Source organism: Alosa sapidissima, chromosome 12 (assembly GCF_018492685.1).
Source record: "Alosa sapidissima isolate fAloSap1 chromosome 12, fAloSap1.pri, whole genome shotgun sequence".
Taxonomy (NCBI): Eukaryota; Metazoa; Chordata; class Actinopteri; order Clupeiformes; family Clupeidae; genus Alosa; species Alosa sapidissima.
Genome location: NC_055968.1, coordinates 7,517,569 through 7,544,899, shown reverse-complemented (window position 1 = coordinate 7,544,899; position 27,331 = coordinate 7,517,569). Strand labels below are relative to the sequence as shown.

Sequence of the window (27,331 nt, the reverse complement as noted above, 5' to 3'; positions counted from 1 at the left end):
ACCTAAAATCCACTGTAAACTTTACAGGTGAACTTCTCTAAACTTTTGAATGTCCAACAGTTCAATGTTTCAGTACTTTCTGTACTGAAACATTAAATTTCACCCGAAAGCCAGATATCCCTAACTTTTTGTGAGTAGTGTATTAGTCCAATGCCACCTGAAGGCTGGCCACAAGCTGTTTTCTGAAACATCATTGGCTGACTCCAAACACAAGAATACTGTATGCAGCATGTGAATTACCTGCACATCACTGACCCACACACAGACTCAAGTAGTACTCCCAGATACACACTAAGACATAAGCATATAGACCCACAAACACGTGCATGTGCATACAGAGACACACATCCACATTCTGTTATTTTGGGCCAGTTAATGTATTGTTTTCCTTAAAACTGCTATGCTGTGTGTGCAGGAAGCAGTGAAGGCTCTGAACTCAGTGAGGAGATGTCATGGCCTGCATTTGAAAGGTGAGACCTTTCACACACACTCACACACAAACTTTCACACACTTAGACACCTGCAGTTGCAGCGTCTAGTGTAATATATCCACTTTCTCGAACATTTAGTTAGTCACATAAACCCTCGTACAGTTGTGTTCACAAGCAGGATGACACTAACATGGATTACTGTGTGACCAGTTTCTCTCTTCTGGCAGTGTTGAGCTGAGCAGCTCTGCCTCCCCCTAGCTAGCTAGCTAGCTTTCTGTGCAGCCTTGCAGTCTCTGCTCTACAGTTCTCCTCATAACCATGACCAGCACTCTCGCAGTTGAACACGAAGGCCAGCATGGTCAGCTGTAAAGCCTGTTTAAACTGTAGAAACATCTCCAGCACCGTGTCCCCGTCAGACTCGAGTCCTTAACACCATGGGCCAGCTCCCAGAGCTCATGGGGTCTCACACGAAGACAGATCTAGTAGCGTTACATCAGTACACAGACTCTGAACCCCGGCAGCTTTGTCTCTTCTAACAGTTTTGTAACAATTCTGAGAGCCCCTTTAACTCGCACAGTTATGCCATTAAACACACACTTTCATACACACACACACACTTTCTTACACACATACATACACACACACACACACACACACACACACACACACACACACACACACACACACACACACACACACACACACACAGAGTTATACCAGTAAACGCACACGCACATAGACACATTCATATTCGCATACACTTTCTGACAGGCCCTTGTGCTCTCTCCCTCATTGTGTCTTCACTGACCTCCCTCATTGACCTTTGACCCCTGCCTATCCTTCCTCTTCCTCCTCCACTTCCCCCCTCCTGTCACTGAAACCCCCCCCCCCCACAGGACGCGCTTCTATCACTCTCTGGGCCCAGTCACCCGCGTGGCCCGCATTTCATGCCGAGGAGTCCTCAAGCCCAGCAGGTACAGAGTGCCCCCGCCCCCCCTCCGACGCCGCCCTTCGACCCCCCCCAAATCTCTTTCGCCACCCTCCTGTGCCCCTCTCACTCCCCCCCTGCACCCCCATTGCAGGGTGGAATGGGGAGTCTGGGTTCCGCTGGGTGCTGCAGTGTGTTTTGCCTCTTGGGTGGGTGTGTGTGTGTGTCACGGGGCAATGATCGGGTGTCGGGGATCCCTGATTCTGAATCTGTCACAGTAGCCTGTGAGATGGTGGTGGTGATTCAAATCTCTTCCCCCTCCAATTGCTGCAAATGTTCAGCTTGGTGTTAACCTCAGGCTTTCCTGCTGGTAGAGATTCCTGCTCTCTTGTTTTGTGCTTCCTCTCTCTCACTCTGTCTTTGTTTCTGTCTCTCTGTCTGTCTGTCTATCTATCTCTCTCTCTCACTCTTTCTCACTCCCTCTCTCACTCTCTGTCTCTCTTTCGGTCTCTCTCACTCACGCACACACTCTGTTTCTCTCTCTCTCTCTCTCTCTCTCTCTCTCTCTCTCTTTTTCTCACTCTACCTCTATCTCGCTCTATTGATTTTATACTCTGTTCCCTAAAATCCAAGTGAGTATCTTCAAGGTGATCTTTTTTCCCTCCTCCTCTCAAATGGCACTTACAGTTGTTTAACACATTGTTTCAAGGGTTCTATAATTTGGCTTTCACTGTGAATGTCCCCTTTAGTTGGATTTGTAGGGCTCATTTCAATGCTGTGTGTGTGTGTGTGTGTGGCTTTGGAGGACGTGGTCTACTGGTATAAACCCAAGGCCCCTATCTGCAATAAAGTTTTGGTCTTGGGCCAGCTGGCCACGAGCCTGACAGTGAGGAGGAGAAGAGAGAGGAGCAAATGGGGGAGAGTGTCTGTTTCAGACTGCCAGTGGGACAACCACACTGCTTTCAGTACATGTGCTTTAGATGGTGAAAATGCTTGTTAGTGTAATTGTAGAAAAGTATGTGTGTGGTTCAGTGCATCCTCAGCTTAAAGTACAGTCACAAAAGCAGGCCAACATTTAAAAGGCTATTTATTTATTTATTTGTTTGTTTGTTTGTTTGTTTGTTTGTTGTGGTGAGGCAACATACAAACTCTCGCTGTTGTGCTGTCAGTAGTGAGAAGTGTGTTGTTTGTTAGTGCTTTTCAGATGTCATTTCCCATTTGTTGAGAGACTGTTAGTGTTCGAAACTTTGAAGGTAACAGAGGGCAAATGCATTTTAGGCAGGAGAGAGAGAGAAAAAAACATGCTGAGTTTGAAAGCCCTGAATTTGATCAAATCTCTCTCACTGTTCACTTCACCCTGGGATATTGTGTGTGTGTGTGTGTGTGTGTGTGTGTGTTAATGTCTCAATGTCTCCCCCTCTCTCTCTCTATCCTTGTGTAGCTCGGCTGAGTCTGAGGAGCTGGCTGTGCACCTGTACCCAGGAGCTGTGACGCTGCAGGGAGTCCTGCGCCGGAAAACGGTCCTTAAAGAGGGCAAGAAACCCACGGTGAGCACACACACACACACACAGCTAGCCTATATTCCATAGTTTCTCTAACATATGCTCGCAGGATACATTATGCACCTTTCACATGCCTTAGTTTAATCCTCCAATCATACTGTCCTGCTTTTTCATTTCTCCATCACCTCTCCTCTCCCCTCTGTCTCCTTCTCCTCCTCTCTCCTCTCTCTCCCCTCCTCCTCTCTCCTCTCCCCTCTGTCTCCTTCTCCTCCTCTCTCCTCTCTCTCCCCTCCTCCTCTCTCCTCTCCCCTCTGTCTCCTTCTCCTCCTCTCTCCTCTCTCTCCCCTCCTCCTCTCTCCTCTCCCCTCTGTCTCCTTCTCCTCCTCTCTCCTCTCTCTCCCCTCCTCCTCTCTCCTCTCCCCTCTGTCTCCTTCTCCTCCTCTCTCCTCTCTCTCCCTCTCCTCCTCTCTCTCCCCTCCTCCTCTCTCCTCTCCCCTCTGTCTCCTTCTCCTCCTCTCTCCCCTCCTCCTCTCTCCTCTCCCCTCTGTCTCCTTCTCCTCCTCTCTCCTCTCTCTCCCCTCCTCCTCTCTCCTCTCCCCTCTGTCTCCTTCTCCTCCTCTCTCCTCTCTCTCCCCTCCTCCTCTCTCCTCTCTCTCCCCTCCTCCTCTCTCCTCTCCCCTCTGTCTCCTTCTCCTCCTCTCTCCTCTCTCTCCCCTCCTCCTCTCTCCTCCTGTCCTCTCTCGGTGTCCCGTAAAATGTGTTCGATAAGGACAGAACCACTAGAATCATCACATCCACAGTGTCCTCAGATAGACCCTACTAATACACGCACACAGACACACACACACACACACACACAAATGAACACGTGTGTGTGTGTGTGTGAGTGTGTGCACATGCAAGAGAGATCCAAGCTGTAAAAACTTGCTTTAAAATTCCGTTAGGGGAGCAGAGGGACTCTTTGAAAGCTCCATCTTGCCTCCTCTCTGCCTGTCAATCATCTGTGCGCAGTCTAAATTCTTTCTACCCCTTGTCTTTTCCAATAAGTCATCTTCCATCCTGGCTGTGTGTGAGTGACTCAGTCTATTTTCCCACTCACTTGAACTGTGAAATTTCATTGGGTTGTTTTTGAGCTGTTTTGGTGTAAGTCGCATCGTTTTTTTGTTACATGTGTCGTGTCTGTCAACATACAACGTCTGAAAGTCTCACCCACACACCCACGTAAACCCACCGCAAACACACCAGCGCCGTGGCCCGTAAGCATCGCGTGGTTTCCAGGAAAGAGCCAGACGCTTCTGCCCGACTCCTGAAGCCCTGTTCCTGCTGTTATAAAGTTGTTCAGTCCACCCCAGGTCCACTCGCTCATAAATCTTTATTGCAGCCCCTATATAGAAACATAGTCTTATGCTGGGCTGCCAAGGTTGAGAGTTGGCCTTTGAATGCATATAAAGGCCCATTATTTTTACATAATTTATTTTGGAGAAATTTTGATGTTTTAACTCACATGTTTTATTATGTAATAGACCGCAGATGTGCACATGCTCACACACACACACACACACACACACACACTTACTTGCAATGCACAAGATCTTGTTCATTACAAGTTTATGAGAGACTGTGATTCCCATTCCGTGTCCTATTAAATGCACTTTTATTTTCCACCCGACCACAGCCTGGAAGGAGCTCTGTGTACTCATCATCTGTCTCTCCTCTCTTCTGCCTCCCCCTCTCATTTCTCTCTCTCTACTCTTTCCTCTCTTCCTTCTCCCCTTTTCCTCTCTCTCTCTACTCTTTTTGCTCTCTCTTCTCTTCCTTCGCTCCTCTCTCTCTCTCTCTCCCTCTCCTTTTGTATCTAATCATCTACTTATCTCTCTCTCTCTTTCCCTCTCACCTCACCATCTCTCGCTCTCTCCCTGTCTCCTGTCCTCTTTCTCTCTCTCTCTCTCTCTCTCTCTCTCTCTCTCTCTCTCTAGGTTGCATCATGGACTAAGTATTGGGTGGCTCTATGTGAGACTCAGCTCTTTTACTACCCTGCCAAGTCCCTCAAGGCTACAGAGAGGAAGCACGTGAGTCTCCCATCCTCCATCCTCCACCTCTCCATCGCGCTCATATCTCACAATCTCTCTGTCTGCCGTTTCTTTTTCTCCGTCTCTCTCTCTCACTCTCACTCTTTCATCATCAGTCTCTTAACTTATCCAAGCCACAGCCAGCAACCACATCACCACCATCATCATCCTCATCACCACTCATCATCATCATCATCACTGAGCCGCCCCCATCACCAGTGGCATCTTATGTAGTTGGGGCCAAACCAGCCTGGCTCTTATTCAGAACTGCTGCATTGCCAAACCACATCTCGCCACGGCATGCAGTCCAAATGATGTCAATGTTGCACCAATACCCCCCTCCTACCACCCTGTTGAGTGACCCCAAGGATGGACAGTCACATGCAGAGTTTGGACTTTCTTTGAAAACAACAGTGGCCTTGTGAACCAGAGAGTGTGACTGGCTGTGACGGGACTGCGTGTCGGCGGTGGCTGTGGTGGTGGTGGTGGTGGTGCTGAAGGTGATGGTGGTGGATAAAGGGGAAATCAAGACAGTGATCTGACGAGTGAAAGTCTAACAGTAAGTGAGCGAGCGAGTCAGTGATTGAGTAAGGTAGTGAGAAAAATAAGAACTAACGTAGTGGGCGGAACGGGCTGACTGGACAGTATCGGTTTGACGGGTCACGGCGGTGCCACTCACCTCTAGCGAAACTGCACAGGAGCCCGTGGGAGGCCTGAAGCGAAGTAGAGAGAGAGTGGAAAGAGGACTGAGAGAAAAAGGGGTTGATAAGGGGTAAATAAATACCAAGAGGGATTCCAAGGTGTCGTGGGTAATCACTCTGGCGTGGGCTGGGGCCAGCAGCTGTTTGCATTCATTGGATAATGACACGCATGACGTCATCAATGCCTGACCGACTGTCACTCTCAGCTCTTTAGTAATGGGAACCGTATGCAGTATACACACACACACACACACACACACACACACACACACACACACACACAGCCTAATAAGTGTGTGTATCGCCATGTCTATGTGTATTTGCATAATGAATATCACAGCCAATGGAATACACCATAAAATACCCAAGCTCATTTTGCTATTGTTGGATCTCACGTGTGCATTGTATGGGTCCCATATGTGGTGGGTGTCGTGACTCAAGTCTAACGTCACACTCCAGTAAAACCAGCCATTTAGAATAAAGCACGCTCAAGGCATTAGACACACATGAGGAAGTGATTGCACCCTAATGGTTGACATTTGAATAATGCTAGCGTAAGAAAATATATTTTTTCCGTCTCCTGCATGCTGTCCTTTTCCTTCCATAGATCATTTCTGTCCTTCTCTGTGTCTCTCGCTTTGACGCACGCCCACTCATCTTTGCTTTTCTTTCTGTTCTCTCTCTCTCTCTCTCTCTCTCTCTCTCTCTCTCGCCCGTAATCCCTCCTGCAGTTCAAATCGACAGCCAGCAAGAGCACGTCAGTGGTGGGTCTGATGGCCATGATGCCGGACGACCCTGAGCATCCCGACGTTTTCCTCCTGACCGACTCTGAGCACGGTGAGACAAACAGCCAATCGCAATGCACAGTCATAAAGATGTAGCCAATCAGCATCTTCAGTGTTGTCTTGTCGAGTTCCTATTAAGGCCAGACATACTGTACACACACACACAGAACCACTTCCCCTATGTCCTGCTGTATTTCACTGTACAGGCTCAGACAGATGTTAATGTTTTTCCACACTTCTGCACGTGTAGACACACACACACACACACACACACCACCACACGCACCCACACGTACAAGTCAGACAACCTCACATGCACACCTCTGCAAAGAACTCCCTCAAGCCACAATGTACTCATTCACACTCATGTGCTCACATACAGACAGACACACACACACACTATCTATCTGCTATCTGTCTGGCTCTGAAGAGGCGGGCCGGAGCATGCTTGCCATTTTTCACTGTCTCAGTCATCATCTGTTCCACATCCCCACCACTTTTTATGGACCCTGCAGGACCCAGGTTACATCACCGCAGCTGTGTGTGTGTGTGAGTGTGTGTTAGCGTTAGGATATGCGTGTGTGTGCTAACGTGTGTGTGTTTGTATGTGTGTGCTAGCGTGAGTATGTGTGTGTGTTTGTGCGTGCTAGCATGTGTGTGCGTGCTACCGTGTGTGTGCATGTTTTTGTGCCTGTGAGTGCAAATATTGAAGCGTCTTGGCATGGGTGTAATGATTCACCATGCTAAATCACCCTTGCGAGTCTGGGTGGCTATCCAAAGGGATGATGATTATGTGTAATATTGAATCTAGAGTCATTTTTTAAAGGGGAAATGGGGCAGTGAAGTTGTTGATGATGTTTGGACAGGGCGTCCTTCATCTCTTCTGCCCCCACCGGGCTCTGCTTCCCTGGTCCACAGATCTGGCGGAGTAGCTTCAGCCCTAAGTCTGCAACGCCGGTGCGGAGACATCTGGGGCCATTCTCTCTCTCTCTCTCTCTTTCTCTCTCTTCCCCTCTCTCTCTCTCTACATCGCTGTCTCTCCCCTTCTCTCTCCCCCATGTTGCGGTTAAAATATGAGTTACTGTATGTGTTGCTGTTGGTTGTGTTCCACAGTGTGTGTGTGACCTGTTCCCTTTTTTCCAGACTTGTAACAGTCAAAGAGTGTATTTTAACAGCTGGTGTGTGTATGTGTGTGTGTGTTCCTTCTCGCAGGCAACTCTTACAAGTACCAGGCAGGCAACAGGATGAACGCGCTTCTTTGGTTCAAACACCTGAGTACAGCGTGTCAGAGCAACAAGCAGCAGGTGTGTGTGTGCTTGCTTGTTTGTGTGTGTGTGTGTGTGGGTCTGTGCATGTATGTGTGCTTGTCTGTCTGTCTGTCTGTCTGTGTGTGTGTGTGTGTGTGTGTGTGTGTGTGTGTGTTGTGCAAGTGGGAGAATGTTTTTTTTTTTAGTGTGAATAGTTGATGCTTAATAGACATGGGCCTAAAGACTTCACACATATCTAGCTCTGCATGGGGTTTGGCTAATGAATACAGGGATGCACTTAACTAATGGACTTTCTTATGATTGAGGTACCCCTGAAAGAACTGTGGGCTTTCAGCAGAAAGCAGAGTTTGTTGCCTTGGGAACATGCTGCACTTCAGCTAGTGATTCACTTTTATGCACTAGTTTTCAAATGTTTCTGGTGAGGTTTAGAATCCCTGTGGTGTCATCCGGGCTTTTAGAAGTTTTATTTTTTGTTGTTGTTCTTCGCTGTGTCACCATGCCCAAAGAAGTCTATGTAGGAGGAACGCATGCATGGTGTTCCCTTGTGTGTAAAATATACGCTCTATATGAACTGTAGTATCAGATAGTGCCACCTGGTGGGGGCCACAAAATGTTTTGAGTGTGTGTGTGTGTGTGTGTGTGTGTGTGTGTGCGCATCTGTGTGCACAAGCTGCCCCAGGTCATTCAAATCAATATACTGCATTTCAGGTGCCAGCTAATCTGATGTCCTTTGAGTGACCGACACGAGAGGAGACACAGATGGTCGGACGGAAAGCAAACAGGAAAACCAAACAGAGAAGAGAGAGAGCAAAGGAGAGCAGAGGAAAAGAAAAGAGGAAAGGAGAGAAGAGAAGAAGAGTAGAGACTCAACAGTACTGGGAGCTCACCACTGCCATGAGCCCACCCCTTAGCCTCACTGCTACCCACCTGAACCCCACCTGCCACCATTGCCTTAAAGAGCGTGTGTGTGTGTGTGTCTGAGAGGGAGAGAGTGTGTGCGCGCATGCATGCGTGTGTGTGTGTGTGTGTGTGTGTGTGCGTGCGTGCGTGCGTGTGTGTGAGTGTGTGAGAGCAGCACAGTTGCAGTGCCCCTCACTTGAGACTGCAGCAGGCCTATTGACGGGGGACCCTGGGCTGTCTCTTCCCCTTCCTCCTCCTCCTGCTGCTCTCTCTCTCTCTCTCTCTTTCTCTCACTTTTCCCCTATCCACCTATTTTATCTTTTATACACTTTGCTCTGGACCTACAAACCAGCACCACCACCCCAGAACTCATAGAGCCAGAGCCACCTCACCTCCCCTCCCAAACAACAAGACACAGGAAATGAACGAGACGACGTGAGGAGAGGAGGATGCCTTATGTGGATCCTTTGGGGACTAACGCATGTCTGTTGGGGCCGCACGAGATCCTCCTGGGTGTCCTGGTCCTCTCCTCTTTGGTGACTTTGTTTTTTTGCTGTCGCGTTAATTCTTTACGCTTTGTGTGTTGGTTATGGACTGTGTGTGTGTGTGTAAAAAGTGTTGGTTATTGGCTGTAATTTTGTGTGTGTGTGTGTTTCTTAGTGTGTGCACACCTCTTACTCCAAAATGGCTGGGGCACTCCTCCATCAGCCTCTTGACAAAGCAGACTTTTAGACTATAAAGTGAAGTTTGTTTGATTTCACCCTCTTTTCCACTTTGACCGCACTCTAAACAGCGTTCATCCATAACCACACACACACACCACAAAACACTGATTGTCTTTTCACACACTTGACTTGGGCTCAAAGAAGCATGACACAAGATTTTCCACACTTCTGTGTCATCCAAGCAAGTAGACGTTATACACTTGTTAAAAAAGTGATTGCGACACAGAAATGTAAAAAGGGCTCCAGCAACTAATGAATACCAGATGAAAAACTACAATTCCCAGAGGCCTCTGAAAGATTATTTCCCCCTCATTTCCCCCTCATGTCTCCTTGGCGAGCTCACCTGCAGATCTGAAGAGCTAGATGGACAGATTGTGAAATGGAGGTGGTGAGGGGGGGTGTTAAAGGTCACTGAAGTTCAAGTGATGAAAAGGTTTCCTTATCAGTTTTTCTTTCTTTCTTCTTTCTTGCTATGTCTTTCGTTCTTTTTTCGTGGCTGAGGTATTCAAACCCAGCTGGCGTGATATGGAGGTGGTCTCCCAATGTCTCAGTGATAGCCGCTGGGAACGTCACCTTTTCAGAGGGAGAGATTATGCGAGTGGCCGTTTCCTGTAAACGGCTGCACGTTTCTCTTGTTTGAGGGTGAAAGAAGAAAGTAGTCACGTCCGTAGAAAATCCCTCCTGTCCCCTTCTGCCGAGACTGTACTGTCAGTGAGTTTGTTTGTTTGTGTGTGTGTGTGTGTGTGTGTGTGTTTGTTTATACACTTACGTATGTGTGGAAGGGTATTGACACCAACCTTCCCACAAAGGTGTGAAAAACCTAAGAGAAGAAAGTCACCAAAGTCTATATGAGAGCGTGTATAGTTCTTTTTCTTTTTTTTCCCATTTCTGAGCTTCCTCCTTTTAGGTATTGGTCTGCGACACAGCTGAAATGCAAAGCTATCATGGAGCCATTTGTTATCTGTTTTTAGTTCTTTTTTTATTGTTTAGTTCCTTTTTTAAAATACTGTCTTAGTTTTCAATCTGATTTTGGAGGGTGGTGTACAGTATTACAGTGTAGACCAAGTTGCACATGTCTAGGTTGTTTTAATTGTCTGTTACTTTTTTATGTTACATTTCAGTCAATGTCCTCCTGTTTTGTTTTTGCGTTTTATTTAGTTTTTATCTTTTTTTGTGGTCATTTTTATTTGTGATGAATGACTTCCCGTGTGTCCTCCATGGAAAGTCTGTGTTCTGTAAAGCAACACGTTGTGTTGTCCTGTTGCGTTAAGACGGGCCTGGACAATGTCCTGTTGCATTAAGACGGGCCTGGCCAATGGTTCAGCAGGGATTTCCTATGAGCTTGGAGGAGCTGTAGGAGTGTGTAAGTGTCATATAATTGTCATATTAATTTAACAGGAGACTAACCCAATAACGTGTTGTGTATTACAATCCAACTCTGACTCTAGAACCTGCTTAACCACACTTTGATGTGCAAATCTTTTCCTTGCCAGACATTGCAGATTTTGTGTGTGTGTGTTATGCATATGCCCGTGTGTGCCAGTGTACAGACATAACAGCTCTTTTCTCCGACTGCTGGTGGGAGAGAGTCAGGTGTAGGTCAGCATTACCGAAACCCCCTCCGATGGAATGAGGGTGTGGGCAGTGGGTGGTCACCTGTTTCCCCTCTATTGGTTTGTCTCTTCCAAACTTGAGAAAATCCCTGGGAGTTTTCATGCATGCCCTCCATAGCATTTTGGCACCATTTCAGAGAATCTTTTTGTCTTTTTTCCCTATTCCTGGCACGTAGTCCATCCCCACATTCCTGACTTCGGAGAATTGCTATTGCTGCAGTGGACCAGTCCATTAGTGAAGGAAAGAGACTAATTTGTGCCATTTATGACTGTGTCTGCTGAGCACTTCACCTTCTACAAGCCTCAGCTGCGGTTTAGTTCGACCTGTTAAATCCTTTGCTAGCAATTATGCCATCATCTATCTGACCCCACACATTCATTTCACTGCTCCAGCTTTTGTTTCCTTCAAAGTACATTTGCAGGTTTTCTAAGGTTATTATTTTGAAGACATTTCATTTTCCTGGAGAAATGTGCATACGTTTCATTGGTTATAGGAGCGGTTAAGCAAGGTATGCTGACAAAGTGCAGCAGTGAATGATCTTGTTTTAATGGTCGACTGCAGCAAATGTGCCATTGGTGATGGTTGATGGAGTTTGTATTTGATGGATCCCTAGGGATCAATTATTCAGAGCAGACAGAAATGTCAGATTGTGAAGGTTAAATGGAGAGGAAGTAGTCATCTCTTCCGGAATGAGACCTCCCTTGTAATGATGGATCTGATTTGAAAACGGATGTTAATCGACCACAAATACTTTCGGTCCTCTCTTGAGTGGTCTTTTCTAAGGTTAGCATTATGTGCATGTGTCTGGCATTATGTATGTAGTTCTGTAATTATACTTTCATAAGTACCACTCTCTCAAGAAACCCAAACCCAAATACACCAGAAAGCAACTGTCCCCATGTTAGATATCAGCGGGAAAGCCACACACTGGTTTTACCCGCTCTGACCAACTGAGGTCCCTAGTGAAGCGGACTTAGGAACAGATGAGAGGAGGTTTTCGTGATGGTGATCAGACTCATTAGAGTGTGTTGTGGGTGTGGGAGATGGAAAGAGTGTTTGCGTAGCGAAAGCCAGCCACTTTTAGACAGGCCCCTTCACTTATCTGATATGATTTGCGGTGTTTAAAAGGCTCTTGACCTTTTCTGCAAATGACAAACAGTGATTGCATCACCAGCCTTTGACCCATTTTGTCATCTCCTCGCTCTCTCTCTTTTCTCACGCACGCACTCACTCACTCTCTCACTCCACTTCTCATCTATTCTGTTGCATCTATCAGGCTGTGACTAGTTTGAACAAGAAAGACATTTCAGGGGAAAATGAACAAAACCCAGTGAGAGAGTGAGAGATCTTAACAGTCATGAGGAGCAGTTCTACAAAAGAGAACTGGCCTGAATACTCTGAATGCTTTACTCAGGAGCTGCTGATCTATTCATGCCTGTCCTTCCTCCCCAACCACACCACTCTGTGGGCTCTTCAGTACTGTGCCAGTGTAGACCACCTACAGGAAGCGTACTGATTTACCCCCCCCCCCCCCCACCCCCCCTTTTGCTCTGTCTTGTGTTGTATGTTTACACGATTACACAAGCATCTATGGTATGCGTAGGTAAGGCAGTGTGCCGCATTCTTGCGGTAGAGCACAGCTAACGTGAAACGGTAAGCAGTCGTGACGTGTGCCCTTAGGACAACAAATTAGTGTACAATCGCACCAAGCAAACAGTGGTTTTATTGGGTTAACTAGTTGTCTCTGCATCAGGTCAAGTGATGTCTGTGCATTATATGGAACACAGTTGTTACGTATACAGTAAAACATGCAAAGATTTCCCTTTGACAGAAGGGTTTTTTTTTTTTTCTGTTACAGTGGATGGGTTGTGTTTTGTTTTTGGGGTGGTTTTGTGGGTCAAGGGAGTTCCTTTCTTTTTTTTTCTCTCTCTGTCTCTAAGTGGAGCCCTTACTCTTGTTTGAAGGTAATGCCCTGGGGCTGTGGGGATGACTAATGCATTACTGTATGTGAGAGTGTGTTCGAGGCAGAGCAGTTCATTTGGCACAATGCCTAGAAAGCAACTCATGAGGCAGAGGATGCAAGATGATGCAGGATGCCATGTGATTCCCGTGCATCTCTTGAAACACTCCCACCCATTTCACATACACACACACAGCCCCCTTTATCCCTGAGTCTCGACAACCCATCCCACCCCTCCCAGACACATGCACAAAATCACCTCACTACCCATCTAAAAGTCCCCTGTACCCTAGCCAGCACGATGACCTCAAACCTGAGTGATGTGCTCCGGGGCCTCTGAAGAAAGTTGACCCAAATAAATACTTCTATTCATTTTTTACCTTGTTTATTTTTTTGTTATTCACCTTTGTTCTGCAATATTGTGAACCGCGCTTAAAGGCTGCGTTGACTGGGGTGATGTGAATGACTTGTGGGTGAATGTGAGCACTTAGTGGGTGATGTTTGCATTGAGAGTGTTTGTGTGTGTTTGCGCATAAGCTAGTGTAAAAACACTTTAGGTACTGGTTTAATTATACTCATTTTGATTCCTCCTTTTAAAAATAAAACTACTTGAATTATTAAGGTTTTGTCTCTTGTTTCTTCAGTGCTTAGTGGTTTTAACCATCTTGCACAAGAACACAACACCTATAAGACCACATATATACATTATTGTGTGCCAAGAAAAAGCATCTTCTCTATCTTTATCTTATAAACTGCATAGTGCATACAGGCCTTAACAGCAGTTGGGGACAGTCAGACTTGTCATGCAAGTAATTTCGTGGGACTGGCAGGACTCCATTCTACATGAGTGCACTTTGTGGCTGACCTTTTGACACTGGGAGGCGCTGGTGACTAAATCAGTGCTGCTGTGCTAACGACTGAGAGCAGAGGCGACCTATAACCATATACAGGATCCAGCACGAGACTATTTGTGGTCTAGGAATAAACTCCTTGGATCTAGCAGGCTTGACTTTTTTTTTCTGTAAGGCAAATGAAGAAAAGGATTAACAAAGTAGTGTCTCAGCTCCCTCTGCTGTTTTAGTTTCATTCAGAGGTCATTGAGTAGGCTACAGTTGCAATTGCAAAACAATGAATTTGCCCTGGCGGAATTTGATTTGATTTTTAAATTGTGTAGCTGACGGTTTATTTCATTAACCGGGCTTCAACACATTCCAACATAGAAGCTGCATGTCTTTTGCGTGTAGCACAGTATGCGTTCGCTTTAAGGGGTGCGGCGACGACGATGCTCTGTTGGCGAGGAAGTGCATTCTGTTACATGCAGAAGGACCGTGGCAGAAGACGGATGGAAATGATGTAGCTAGGTCTGATTGTGAAAACGTAACATACAGTTACCGAGCACAGGCTTGTTATCGGATAAACAACATCTAACCCTCACAGATTTGTAACGAAGACTTGTAATTGGCCTGAAGAGGTGCGTAATCTGTTAACGATCAAGCTGCAAATAGCTAGCCATCATGAAGTAACGTTACCGTTAGCAAATATTGACGCTAGCAGGCTAACGTGATCTCCTCAAATAGCTAGCTAGTTGCTACTGATACCATTGATTTGTTAGCTAACTTAGCGATGACCAGGCTTGCCTGCTAATGTCATAACACATAGAGGGGTTTCGTATAAACGCATAGTAACATTAATGTTAATGAAGTTAACGTTGCACGTCGACGACGAGGTTAGCTCCTACGTTAGTTACATGTTACCGTTAAATCCTGGGCAACCAGAGAACATTGCGCTAGCTACAGCCAGCTAACGTTAACTATCAACACCTACTAAACAGCAAAGTTAAGTAACGTTACTGATAGGATAGCCGGAGTTAAGACTGCCCATGAATTGTTTATACTGTACGCGTTCTTTCTATAGTTTCCCCCTCTAACTATATAGACAGTTAACGTTAATGTTGCTTTTAACGACACTATTAACTAACATGAAGATTACCAAAGTTAGCATGGTGTTAACTGTTAAATCAACTGCGACCCAGGTTTTGCCTGTCGTCGTGTGGTTGCGGTTAGCTAACGTTAAGATCAAGTTATACACGAGGTGAATTCGAAGATAACTTAGTATTATTTTGCATCGTTAGACGCCTTGTTACTACTAGCTATACTGGCGATTAAACGTCATCTTTCGTTAGTCAATGTTATGTTTGGAGTAATTTATGTCCAGCTGTCGTGTGTAATTTCTTTTCATGTTCTGTCACCTCGATGGGGAACTTGTTAGCAGCTCACCTGATTAGTATATTAATATATAATATGAATAGTTATTCCGGTCCCTTTTATTTAAGATGTTGATAATTTTAACGTTAACTAACATACCAATGTAAGACTGCGATGTTGCCTGAGCGAGTGTTGGTGTTATGAATGGGCGATTGTATGAAACACAGCTCGATATTTTGCCTGCGTGGCTGCTACCCAGAGGGTCAGTGACAGCCCAGTCTGAAACGAAAACCAGGAAGGGACTTGTAGCAGGTGATGGTGGCATGTCAAGTTGGAAGGAGCGTAACATTTGATAGCAAGGCAGCCGACAACGTATATTCCTCCCTTGCTTGTCCGCTTGTTACAGACAAAGCGAAATAACACGTTAGTTACCACACCCAGCCTACAAGTTGAATCGTTGTAAGGTGTTGTTTAATTCGGCATGAAACGTGGCGTTAAACGTTAAATAAATTGGTGTCTTGAAATTAGACTGCTTATTATAATTTCCGGAAACATCACTGACACTCGCAGTCTAATCACTGCGGTCAACGTTATAGATGAGGTTATAAGTTATGTGAATAGATCATTTTGATGGTTCCACGTCATATTGGCGTTTGTCTGAATGAGGCGTAATGTGGGGCTATGCCCACTGCCCGAGGGTCGAATGCGATGTGGATGGGAGCTTGAGCAGTTGTGTAAACAAACCCAGCGTAAACTTGTCATCGATTATCCATGTGCCATGAATGGGTATGGTCTGACCTACCCTCCCTCTTTATCACAGGGTAACTCACGTATAGGTCAAAGTGTACAGGTTTTCTTAATTAAATCTCTGCCGTAGATCACTGCACTATGAATAGAGCCATCAGTGTTTGCACCGCTATGACCATCTCAATCGATTTTCACTGACTATCTTTTAATCACACTTCTCATCACACACATCACACATTTCACTTGTGTTTTTCCATAAACACAGTGGTTGAGCTGTTTTTTTTTTTCTCTCAACCATATTTTAAGCTACACTTGGTCAGTTGCAAAGTGCTGTGTTGTATTTTTTGTGTATTGCAACATAGTAGAATTAACTAACACAGATAGACTAGCAGTTTGACAGTTATTGACATAGAGACATGCTCCTCTGTAGGACACAAGTGTCAGATCCAAGAAGATGTGAAAGTGTCACACTCAACACCACTCAATAGGTCTCTCCAGTCTTAGCAGGGTGACCACAAATACAGTACCCAGCAGCCATCCATTATTACGGTAGTTCATCTGTGGCTGTTCACTTTGACCTTGTCTCTTAACCCTGCTAAATGAGCAGCAAGGATGCACAGCTATAATTAGCATTACCTCAGGTAGCTGTAGCCTGTACCTCAACATTGAGATCTAAAGGTCATGTTACCACCTTTTTAGATGGTCCACCACCTTTCTGTGCTGTTTCCCTGATGTTGCTGCATTAGCCTGTGTTCTTTTGCAGTATGGGGTTTGCTCTCTCTCTCTCTCTCTCTCTCTCTCTCTCTCTCTCTTTCTCTTTCTCTTTCTCTATCTATCTATCTCTCTATCTGCACTGGAAGCAGGGGAAGGAACGTGCAGTAGATAAGGTGTCGACTCGGAAGCCAGCGGATAGAGGGTGGAGTAGGAAAGGCCTCAGAGTTGATGTGTTCTGGGGCCTTTCCTTGTTTGTTTATTTTTTATTTGGCCCGTGTCCATTTTCCACATTTTCTATCACAGGTTTGCCTTCCAGCTACCCACCCCACACGCACACGCACACACACACACACACACACACACATTATACCCCCTTGCGATGGTTAAATAATTGGTATGTGAGCAAGTGAGTGCAAGAGCTTAATGCTTTATGTGTTGTTTTTGTTATATGCGGGTATTCTGATCTCTCGCTGTCTCTCTCTCTCCTTCTCCACCCCTCCCTCTGTTTCTGTGTCTGTTTCTTTTTGCCTTGTTGGGTGTAATGACAGATTAGCGCAGTAATCCCTCAGTAGAGAATTTTGCGGTTTGTTTTTGTTGTTGTTTTAGGGAGGGGTTATTGGTATTTATAAGAGTGTGAGTTTGTCATAAAGCTTAGGTTGTGTGTGTATGATGTGTGCTATTTGCAGCGGCTTCTCTGCGCTGTGCCCGCCTGTGGGTTAGTGGTTCTGATCCCTACCCCCCTGGCACACATACCCCCGCAACAACCCGCCCACTCTTCTGTGTCCGCTTGGCTATATCCGTTCAGTATTCTGCACACATTGTAATTCCTCTCTCGGGACTTATGGGTCTGTACATACACATGAACCGTGTGTGTGTGCGTGCAAGTGTGTGTGGAGACTGGGCTACTGATTGTTGTTCTTGTGTGTATATACAGTAGGTATTGAGTGTGCACCTGTAGCAAGGAAGTGAGTGTATGTGTATAGTCCTCCCTGTTTTGTTTGTCTTTCTGCAGCAGTTATACAAATAATCCCATGCCGGGGAAGAGTCCATATGTTGGGTTTAACTGTACTTCATTCTGTAGCCAGTGTAATATCCAGCCTCTCATAATATATTTGTTTGTCGCTCAGCTCCGGCTTTTCATACACGGAACATGACAACAACGGGACTGTAACGCTCCTTTGTCCTTTTCGTATTTTGAAGGCTGAGCGAGTGCAGAGCGAGAGAAAACGAAAAGCGAGAGAGACAGAGGGGGAGTCGGTGAGCGAGACCGAAAGAGAGGGAGAACCAAACCCAGCAAACAGAGAGACGCCACTGCATCAGTCATCTTTTCATCCTGCTGAAGGAGAGACAAACAGCCACAGGTACTTTTTGCTTCCCGTACTGTGGCGGAGGCATCATCCAGGTTTCAGTTGTGTTTGTGTGTGTGTGCAGCTGTTGGCATCATCCAGGTTTCAGTTGTGTTTGTGTGTGTGCAGAGATTGTTTGCTGACTGTGTGTGTGTGTGTGTTTGGTTGGTTGAGTGCCAAGACCATATGCTTGGGATAGTTATCACAGTTAAAGCTCCCAAGTTTTAAATAGACCATAGATAATGGAAGAGGATGGAAAACTGATTAAGGCTCGTCATCCAGCTTGTGTTTGTGTGTCTTGAGGTAAATTCACATTGTGGCGTGGCCATCATAACTATAGTTTGCTCTCCACAGCTGTTCATTGTGCGGTGTAAGCAAGGAGCCCTCCACATATTGTGATTTTACTCATCGTGATATAACAGTGTAATCACACACACTCACACACTCACAAACACATATAGACACACAAAGCAACTAGTGCTGTCAGTTAAACGCGTTATTAACGGCGTTAACGCAAACCAATTTTAACGGCGTCAATGTTTTTATCGCAAGATTAACGTTCTTTTTGGTCTAACAAACTTTGTAGTTTTTTCACATGCTGTTGCAACAACTAGTAACGTTAGAACAACTGCAACACCACACCGGATCCAGCTAGACTGGAAACTAAACAATACGCACTGACGAATGGAATAGAACGTTGTATGTGCTGCACGTACACGCCCCCTTTTAGGGGAAAGATCATAGATGACTGTTTGGATATAATGGAAACCTATGCTGCATCGAAGTGGGGAGCGAAAAGGGCTTATATACTTACTAAATCTTGAAACAAACGTGAATAAAAGGCTCAAAATAAGGTTGGTGTAAGAGTTATCTGTGTGTTTATGGGATTAATATGACCATTATGTTCCTATTTGTTGCTCTTGCAGTTTACTAACAGGAGTGTCATGAATGTAGGCACAGTCAAACTGCCCATGGCTGACTATAACTAAGTTCGGCAAGCTTAACTTTACATGTCATAACATCAACTAAACATAAGCCACACATTCATTCTATCACTTGTAATATGAACGTAGCCTATTTCCTACAACTAGGAGATAATTGGCTATGTTATACTAAAGTTCCTCAGTTAACTATAGCTAGCAAGCTAACCGTTTTACATGGGATATTATGGTAAGTGTAGCTTTGAATGTTCTGTGAATTAATAACGTTATGTAACGTCAACGTGTGATTACTAGCTGTCTTTCCCATTGGAATCAATGACATAATGTTAACTTTCCGGTAAAATGGGGCGTGATGCAAATTAAATGTATCTTTATGATGATGCCCTGTTAGTAGGCTAGGCTACGTTAAGGCATGCTGAACACACTTGGTTGGGCTTACGAGCCGGCCAAAGAGTAGTAGGCTGACTCATTAATCGTGTGCCGCCAAAGATTTTTTCCCCGTCACTTGTTCTGTTATCAACAATCCTCTTTGGCTGCTACTATTTTGACTCTTTGGCTTTATGTGGCTTTGATGCACTGTTTCTTGTCCTCAAACTGCCAGACACTTCCTAGCAGCAAATATTCTAAGAACTTTCTTCCTCCTAGTCCTCCTCCTGTAGTCGTGGAGATAATAAACACCAACGCAGTTCTGTACTCCCGCGGTCGGCTGAATGATGTTTTAAATTGCTGTGGACACCAATGCCGACATGAGTGCATGCACTTTGCTTTCGACATTCATTTACATTAGATTCCATTCTTTTCAACTGAACTCAAAGATAATGAATATAGTATGAATAAGTTATTAGTAATAGTATTTTCTGTTTGTTATGGCCTTTATAATGTGTGTACATTTTGTGCATGCACTTCTGCGGTAGCATTTATTTCAGTTTATATCAGCTATATTTCTGAAGAATAGGCCTATATTGTGTTGCCTCAAGGCCTGCTGCACATCTTTTGAAATTTGATTTGAAATAATCAAATAGACCTACGTCTAAAGTTAAGTTAATAAAGTAGGCTAACTTGCTTTGCTTTCATTTGAATCCCAATCAAGATACACAATAATTGCTTTATATTGTCAATATGGACTGGAAAGTTAAGAAATACAAAATAATAGAATTTTAATCGTGATAAAATATGTGATTAATCGTGATTAACTATAGCAATTAATCGTGATTAAAAAATTTAATCGTTTGACAGCACTAAAAGCAACAGAAGAGGATGGTGATAAGCTGGCATAGGGCGAGCCGCATGCAGCTCTTTGCCTCCTCTCGTGCGGCTCGCGGCTGCTCAACTGATGTTCTCACTTCTCCTTGGATTTAGAGTTTTTTATTTTTTGAAATAGCCTATATTTCTGGTAAATGAAAATGCTTTTCATAAGTTGATAGTACTGCCAATAGTTAGGCTGCAATGTTTAAGGTTATGGATAGGAATCTAGCCCAAAAAGAAGCAGACACGTTTGTTTCTTTAGCCAGGTGTAATGCTACTGGTGCAATCAGGAAAACCCTGACGCTAAGCGTAAATAGAAAGAGGAACACAGACATTCAAAAGGAGGATTCATCTTTTTTGTAGGCTAGCATAACCCTTCTGGTTGATATGTCAACATAACCAAAATAACACCGTTAAAAAACGCAGTGTTTCCCATACATTGACTTATTTGTGGCGGCCCACCACAATATCAACATTGACCAGCACACAATGATTTTCCAGGTTGTACTAAATTGTGCTTAAATCTGGTTAGCATCATAACCACACTGCGCTAATTTGTTAAACTGTTGCATTCAAGTTAATTCTGCAAACCTACCACCACAAATAGAATTTAATTCTGAAACGTGTTCTACACGTTAGTTTGGTACTTGGTATGCCAGACTTAACTGATGCATAAAGCTTCAAACCTGAACATTTCCCAAAGGCACTGACCTTTGCAAGTACAAGGTAAAGGTAGGATACATAGACGTTAGTCAGAGAAGCAGACTCGTTTTCTTTTTGTTTCTTTTAAAAAATGTACTGAACACTCGACGGAACATTTGATGGTCACATTGGCATCTTATCAGTTGTTACATTGGAGCATTTTTCATGCTAATAAGTCATTCAGTGATGGGGAATTTGTGATGTGTGTCACATATCTTTGTTGCTTGCTACTCATTCCTGAAAACGATAATTTTAGCATCTGCCAAGTGTCTCACTTTAAATGTAAAAGAGAAGATCTATTTAAACTGTAGGCCTAAGTCGCTGTTGTAGTGTGGGCATCTTTTTTTGTTGTGCGGCTCTTTTGAGTTGTGTGGAAAAAATGTTTGGCTCTTCATGCTGGACTGGTTAGCCACCCCTGTCCTAGGCCATGCTCTCAGAAAAACAATTGCAAAAATTGCCAAACGTCTAGGGGAAAGTTCTTGTGTATTTAGCATGCAACATTTAGATAAACCACATTTATGAAAGCATTAATGATCATTGATCTATAGTTTTTTCATAAATGCATCTATATATTTTTTATCAATGTATTTTTATAAATGCATCTTGCCTGCAGTGCCCTTGTGCTAACTGCATAGCCTGAAGAGGGGTACAGGGCTTTGTGACAGGGCAAATTAATTACTTTCATTGTATAAATATATATATTTTTTAAGTATATTTTTGGGCTTTTTATGCCTTTACTCAGATAGGATAGTGGAGACTGACAGGAAGTGAGTGGGGGAGAGAGTCGGGGTGGGATCCGGAAAGGACCACGGGGCGGGAATCGAACCTGGGTCGCCGGCGTACGGTGCAGGTGCCCCAGCCAGTCGCAACACTGCTGGGGCCATTGTATAAATATTTAAACATACTGCGCCGGGATTAGTGTGTACTTCACCTCACTGTGTGCTGTTTGTGTTTCACTAATTCACCGATTGGGTTAAATGCAGAGACCAAATTTCCCTCACAGGATCAAAAAAGTATATATACTAATACTAAACAACGAAAACAGAAAGGATGGAGGCAGCAAAGCAAGAGGAGTTATTTCAGATGGGCAAGAACAAGGTAGGCAATTGGTGTGCTTGTCAGAACGTTAGACTGCATTACAGCTGTTTAAAGCCAGACGTCACGGTACACTAAACTAAAGGTAACTTTAGCTATAGGGCTGTATCAATTTGTCCAAATGAATAGGTCATCGTAGACGTTGTTGTATTATTGCATGTGGATATTGTTATGCTATGTAGGCTACTTTTTTTGCAATGCACGGACATAAAACCGGGAAACGGATCTCTCTCACTCTCTCACTCTCTCACTCTCTCACTCTCTCACTCTCTCACTCACTCACTCACTCACTTACACACACACACAGTACCTTGAGCACAAACAAGTGTTATGGACATTGTTATGCACATTATTGACTGCAGTTTATTCTCATCAATGTCAGTCCATGAATGAATATTGATCCGTTGTTAACTAATAGGCCTAGAAGTTGCATTTGGAAATGTTACTGTTGTAGGCTGTTTCTTTTTTATTTCAGTTACTGTTTTAAAGTGGTTAGGACCATTATTTCACACCAATTTTGAATAAGCCATACTGTAATACCGATTTCATGGTTGCACCATGTACATGTTCGCCGATTATGTGGCCCTCAGTAACCTATAAATTCAATGATGTGGCCCTCTATGAAAATGAGTTTGACACCCCTGGTATAGGAGCACACACTTTTTTTTTTTGTTTGGATGTTTTTGTTTTTTGAGAGGATGGTTTGGGGAAGTATGCTCAAATTGGTTGATTTTTTTTTTTTTTTTATGGAATGACCCATTGAGTGTATTCTCATACAGGTAATGCAAAACTGGTTCCTCTTCGAGAGCTTGTGCCGATCGTTTCACTGTGTGTGGACGTTTGATTCACAAATCGCGGTTCTGTGGTAGCACAGGATTTCTGTTTATCCTAATCTCTTCCTTCTTATTGTGTGTGTGCCCGAGGTGACCAGTCATCGCCAGTCTGAGGTCTTGCTCTCTCCGCCACCTCCCTTTTCCTGCTTTGTGCTGCAGTGTGAGCTGACCTGGCACTTACACAGCCAGTCTCATTGCTCGTGTGTGTGTGTGTACATGTGTGCTGTATTTGATTAGACTGCGCATATTTCCCCGGGCGCTCTGTGCGGCTGAACTCGGCCTGTGATATTCTCCCCCAGGCTGCGAGGTATGATGAGGGCAGGGGCTCCCTCGTCCCCGTGCTAGACACGTCTCCTTACCTCTGACATGCCTGTGCTGCTATGGTGCAGAATTCACCAGAAGCTGCTCGCTGTTGCCTTCTTTTATGTTGTTATATTAACACAGTGAAAGTTACTGGAATGATGAATGTCCTTGTGCGGGTGTCTCTTCGTAATTAAGCTTGTGAAAATGCCTCTATCGATCGTTGGCCTTTCTTGTAGCCCTATCTCTCCAGGAGAACCCGGTAGCCCCCTAAAACTAATAGCCACTGTCTCACACCTAATGTACGATAAAATATTTTACAATAACGCTAATTAAGCAATAAATCAGTGATACTGAGACTAAAACTCAGACACTAGTTTTCCATCTTATCCTTCTCTGTTTGTCTGTTTGACTGTCTCTCGCTCTCTCTCTCTCTCCCTCTCCCTCTCTGTCTCTCTCTCTCCGATTCAGCTTGGCTTTATTGGCATCATTGCAGTGATGCAATATTGCCAAAGCTGAGAACAAATGGATAATGCATGTATATGGTTGTGCGTAATATCTTTTTATTCCTATATGCGTATTTATGATTGACAATAAAGAAATAATGATGATGGAAATTATGAATATATTTATATCGCTCTCTCTGCAGCTCTTCTCCTGGGGAAGTGCGTTGGGCATCAGCAGCGGGGTGCAGCAGGGCACTTCGACCGAGTGGGAGCGGGTGCAGGTGCGATCCGGCGTTGGGCACCATGCTCTGGGCGTGAGCGCGGTGGCTGCAGTGGTGGCGGCGGTAGCAGTGGCGAGAGGAGAGGCCATCGGACGCGGCGCCTTGTGGGAGGCGAGGGGGGCCACCAGGCGGCGGCAGCGACCATGAAGCTCAAACAGCGTGTGGTGCTACTCTGTGCCTTGCTGCTCCTGCTGGGCCTGGCCAAGGTAACGTCTCAGTGATGTAGATGTCTCAGCCATGTCTCCTCACTGCCATGATGCGGTCGTGTGTCTAGGTAGCGCTCAAGCTAAATAATGAAGGTAATAACACCAACGCCAGTGTTTCCGACAGAATTAAATTCCATTTGCGGTGGTTGGTTTGCAGAATTAACTTGAATTTTTTCTAGTTTTTAAGTTTTTAACAAATTAGCACAGCGTGGTTATGATGCTAACCAGATTTAAGCACAATTTAGTACAACCTGGAAAAATCATTGTGTGGTGGTCAATGTTGATATTGTGGTGGGCCGCCACAATTAAGTCAATGTATAGGAAACACTGACCTATATTAATAATCTGCATTATAATGTACACGTACAGAAAGTACAAATAAATGTACAAAGGTAAATGTAGTAAACAAAGGTGAATGGTCAGTCATTGACAGGTTTTACCTCCTAGCTGATGATGTTTTATTTACTGTCAGGTTCTACCTAATACCTGATGATCTTTTCCATTGCAACACACAGCTTAAATAATTCAGAACACAACCTTCCGATAATGATCAGTTGCAGCTCTCAGTTCTGTATTACTTTGGTTACACTTTACTTGACCGTATCGCCATAAGAGTGACATTGTCACTGTCATGAATGTGTCATAAACACTTCTGTTATTAAGTGCATGACATTCGGTTGTTGTCATAACAAGTTAGGGTTAGGGTTATGGTCAGGGTTCATGTGTCATGACAGTGTCATGTCAGTGTAAAGTGTTACCATTACTTTTGCATGTATTCATTTGGCTAATGGTTTTATTAAAGGCAAATTACAAAGGCAATGCATAATACAAACCAAACACCCTACAGTTTAAGGAGCCAACGTCATGGAAAGTTAGATCACTTGCGGAGCACACATTAAAAATAAAATCAGATGGAATAAATATGGGAAGTTCTGGAGCTCATTCCTGGGTTGAATACTTTTTACAGTCTATGGTTGAATAGTGCTGTGTCAATGCATTCACGCAAATTGAATTCGAATTAAAATTCTGCCCGCAGGCCATGATATAGAGTGCAACTCTGGCCCAACTTGAGGCGAAATTTGGATTATTGAACGGAAGCTTGACTCTCAAAAGCTATATCGCAAATGAAATCACAACCATAATAACAAACCTTGATATCACAATAACTGTTTAAATTTGCCATCCAGGAAAGCCAGATTTTAATTTTGCACATACAGTATACTAAGTTAGCACACACATGCTAAAGTTGACTAAAATGAGGGAAAATCATTGTTTGGAAATTGATCTTAATGCCTTAATTAAAAAAATCTTTGTGAATGAATGATGTATCGTGACATGCATCCTGATAAAGTTCCCTTGGCCTTTGGAATTAAAATAGCCCCACGTCATCACATACCCTTCACCATACCTAGAGATTGGCATGGTTTTATTTCGGTTAACCTAATAGCTGGTTTGATTTGCATGCCAATCTCTAGCTACTGTATGTAGAAGGGTACGTGATGATGTGGGGCTAATTTAATTTTTTGTCAACTTTAACATGGGTGTGCTAACTGTGTAATGTGACTCTACTCCTCCATGAGATACTGGAGTTCTATGACGGATACTAAACGAAATCAGATATATAGGTCTCCAAAAGTGCCTCTTGACTAACTAGACACAGACAGACAGACAGACAGACAGACAGACAGACAGACAGACAGACAGACAGACAGACAGACAGACACACACACACACACACACACACACACACACAGACACACACACACACACAGACACACACACACACACACACACACACACACACACACACACACACACACACACTTTATTGATCCTTTATTGATCCCCAAGGGGAAATTCAAGACTAAGGGGGGTGGGGGGCTTAGCAATAGATCAATATCTAATATACATCGCAATTCACTGGGATGCCCACGGTCTGCTCGGTTGATATGATATCAGTGTTTCTCCCCTCCAGTTAATCAGAACACCCGCAGATTGCTCAGATGATAAATCTGTGTTTCCCACCACCCCCATTCTTTTGGCCGCAGGTTTTCCTGCTGGATGGCGGCGAGGGTTCGGCCGCCAGCCGCCGTGACCTGCGCGCCTTTCGCAAGATGGAGGCCAGCCTGGCGTTGGCGCGCGGAGCCCGGCTCACGCACACACTCCAGTCACCCTGGGAGGTGGCAGCGCAGTGGGTAGGGCCGCGCGAGGTCTATCCGGACGAGACGCCCGAGCTGGCGGCGGTGCTCAACGCCCTGAGCACTTCGCGCCTGGAGCGGGCCGACGTGGGCTACAAGGGCACCCAGCTCAAAGCCCTGCTGGTGCTGGATGGTGGCCAGAAAGTGGTGTTCAAGCCCAAGAGGTGGGTAGGCAAGAGGGTGGGTTCTGTGTCTGCGTGTGTGTGTGTGCGTGCGTGCATGTGCGTTTGCATATGCGTGCTTGTTGATGGACGGACGAATGGATTGATGGATGGGTACGTAGTTAGGTAGTGTGACTCACTGATAGAAAGAAGGCAAAATCTCATGTGTGATGCAACTCTAGATATGCCTGTCTTTGATTGCATACACAGGGGAATTAGTGAGGTGAATAAGTGTGAAGAGTTTTGTTGTGGGGAAATAAGATATGACTCACAATCAGAAGAATGCATGTACACACATTCGCATCCCAATATGCACCTACTGTGAAATTGGCAGGTGTGTGTGCGCGTGTGTGTGCATGCATATGTGTAGGTTGCTAGAGATGGGAAAGATTTTCCCTCTCACGTACACATACAGTACATACACACACACTGTCCACCCCACTGTCTCATGTACACAGCTGCCCTCTTTGAAGTCAGATGGTTTAGACCGGGAAGCCCCCCCCTCCACTCGCCCTTCTCCCCATCCTTGTTGTGCAGGATGTGGTGATGTTTACACGTAAACCAACACTCAACCAAGAACTGGCCCACAGATAGGCATTTCCACAGCACAATCATTGTGTTCCATCTATTCCACCGGAAACATTGTGAAACTGTGATATTTTTCGGATACGGCTGTGTGGGTCACACCAGTGTAAACGCTGTCCTTGCATAAATGTAGACCTGCGATAGTAAATTGATTCCAGCTTCTTAATGGTGAATATTTTCGGGTTTCGTTACTTTATGACAACAAACTGAATACTTTTGGGATGTGAACAAAACAAAACATTTCAGTACATCATCCTGGGCTATGAGAAAAAAATGTTCAATCTTTTTCTGACATTTTGTAGAACAAACAACTTAAGTGCATCATATAAAATGTATACATCGAAAAATTGCCCTATTTAAATCCGTTTACATCTGTACTGTCCAGACAGTGTTTTACATTTCTGCAGGTCTGTTTTCTCTCTCCCTCCCCTCATCTCTCTCTTT

General features: G+C 44.6%; 2 protein-coding genes across 4 annotated transcripts in view; both read left to right on the top strand.

Moving 5' to 3' along the window:
* The window catches only part of ralgps2 (Ral GEF with PH domain and SH3 binding motif 2), an 87,981-nt gene extending 74,477 nt beyond the window's left edge, over positions 1–13,504 (top strand). The window contains 7 exon segments of the mRNA XM_042057330.1: positions 416–470; positions 1,328–1,405; positions 2,801–2,906; positions 4,838–4,930; positions 6,363–6,468; positions 7,629–7,720; positions 8,393–13,504. Coding sequence (XP_041913264.1) covers positions 416–470; positions 1,328–1,405; positions 2,801–2,906; positions 4,838–4,930; positions 6,363–6,468; positions 7,629–7,720; positions 8,393–8,422 — 560 coding nt within the window. The 3' untranslated portion in view covers positions 8,423–13,504.
* A 635-nt stretch (positions 13,505–14,139) lies between these two features.
* fam20b (FAM20B glycosaminoglycan xylosylkinase) overlaps positions 14,140–27,331 on the top strand; it is a 33,932-nt gene continuing 20,740 nt past the window's right edge. Inside the window, exons 1-4 of one of the 3 annotated variants that reach the window (XM_042056747.1) lie at positions 14,140–14,354; positions 17,749–17,909; positions 23,660–23,943; positions 25,992–26,305. In XM_042056747.1, the coding sequence (XP_041912681.1) occupies positions 23,881–23,943; positions 25,992–26,305 (377 nt within the window). In that variant the 5' untranslated portion in view covers positions 14,140–14,354; positions 17,749–17,909; positions 23,660–23,880. The remainder of the gene's footprint in view (positions 14,355–17,748; positions 17,910–23,659; positions 23,944–25,991; positions 26,306–27,331) is intronic. The other 2 variants (XM_042056748.1, XM_042056749.1) reach the window with 2 other exon arrangements.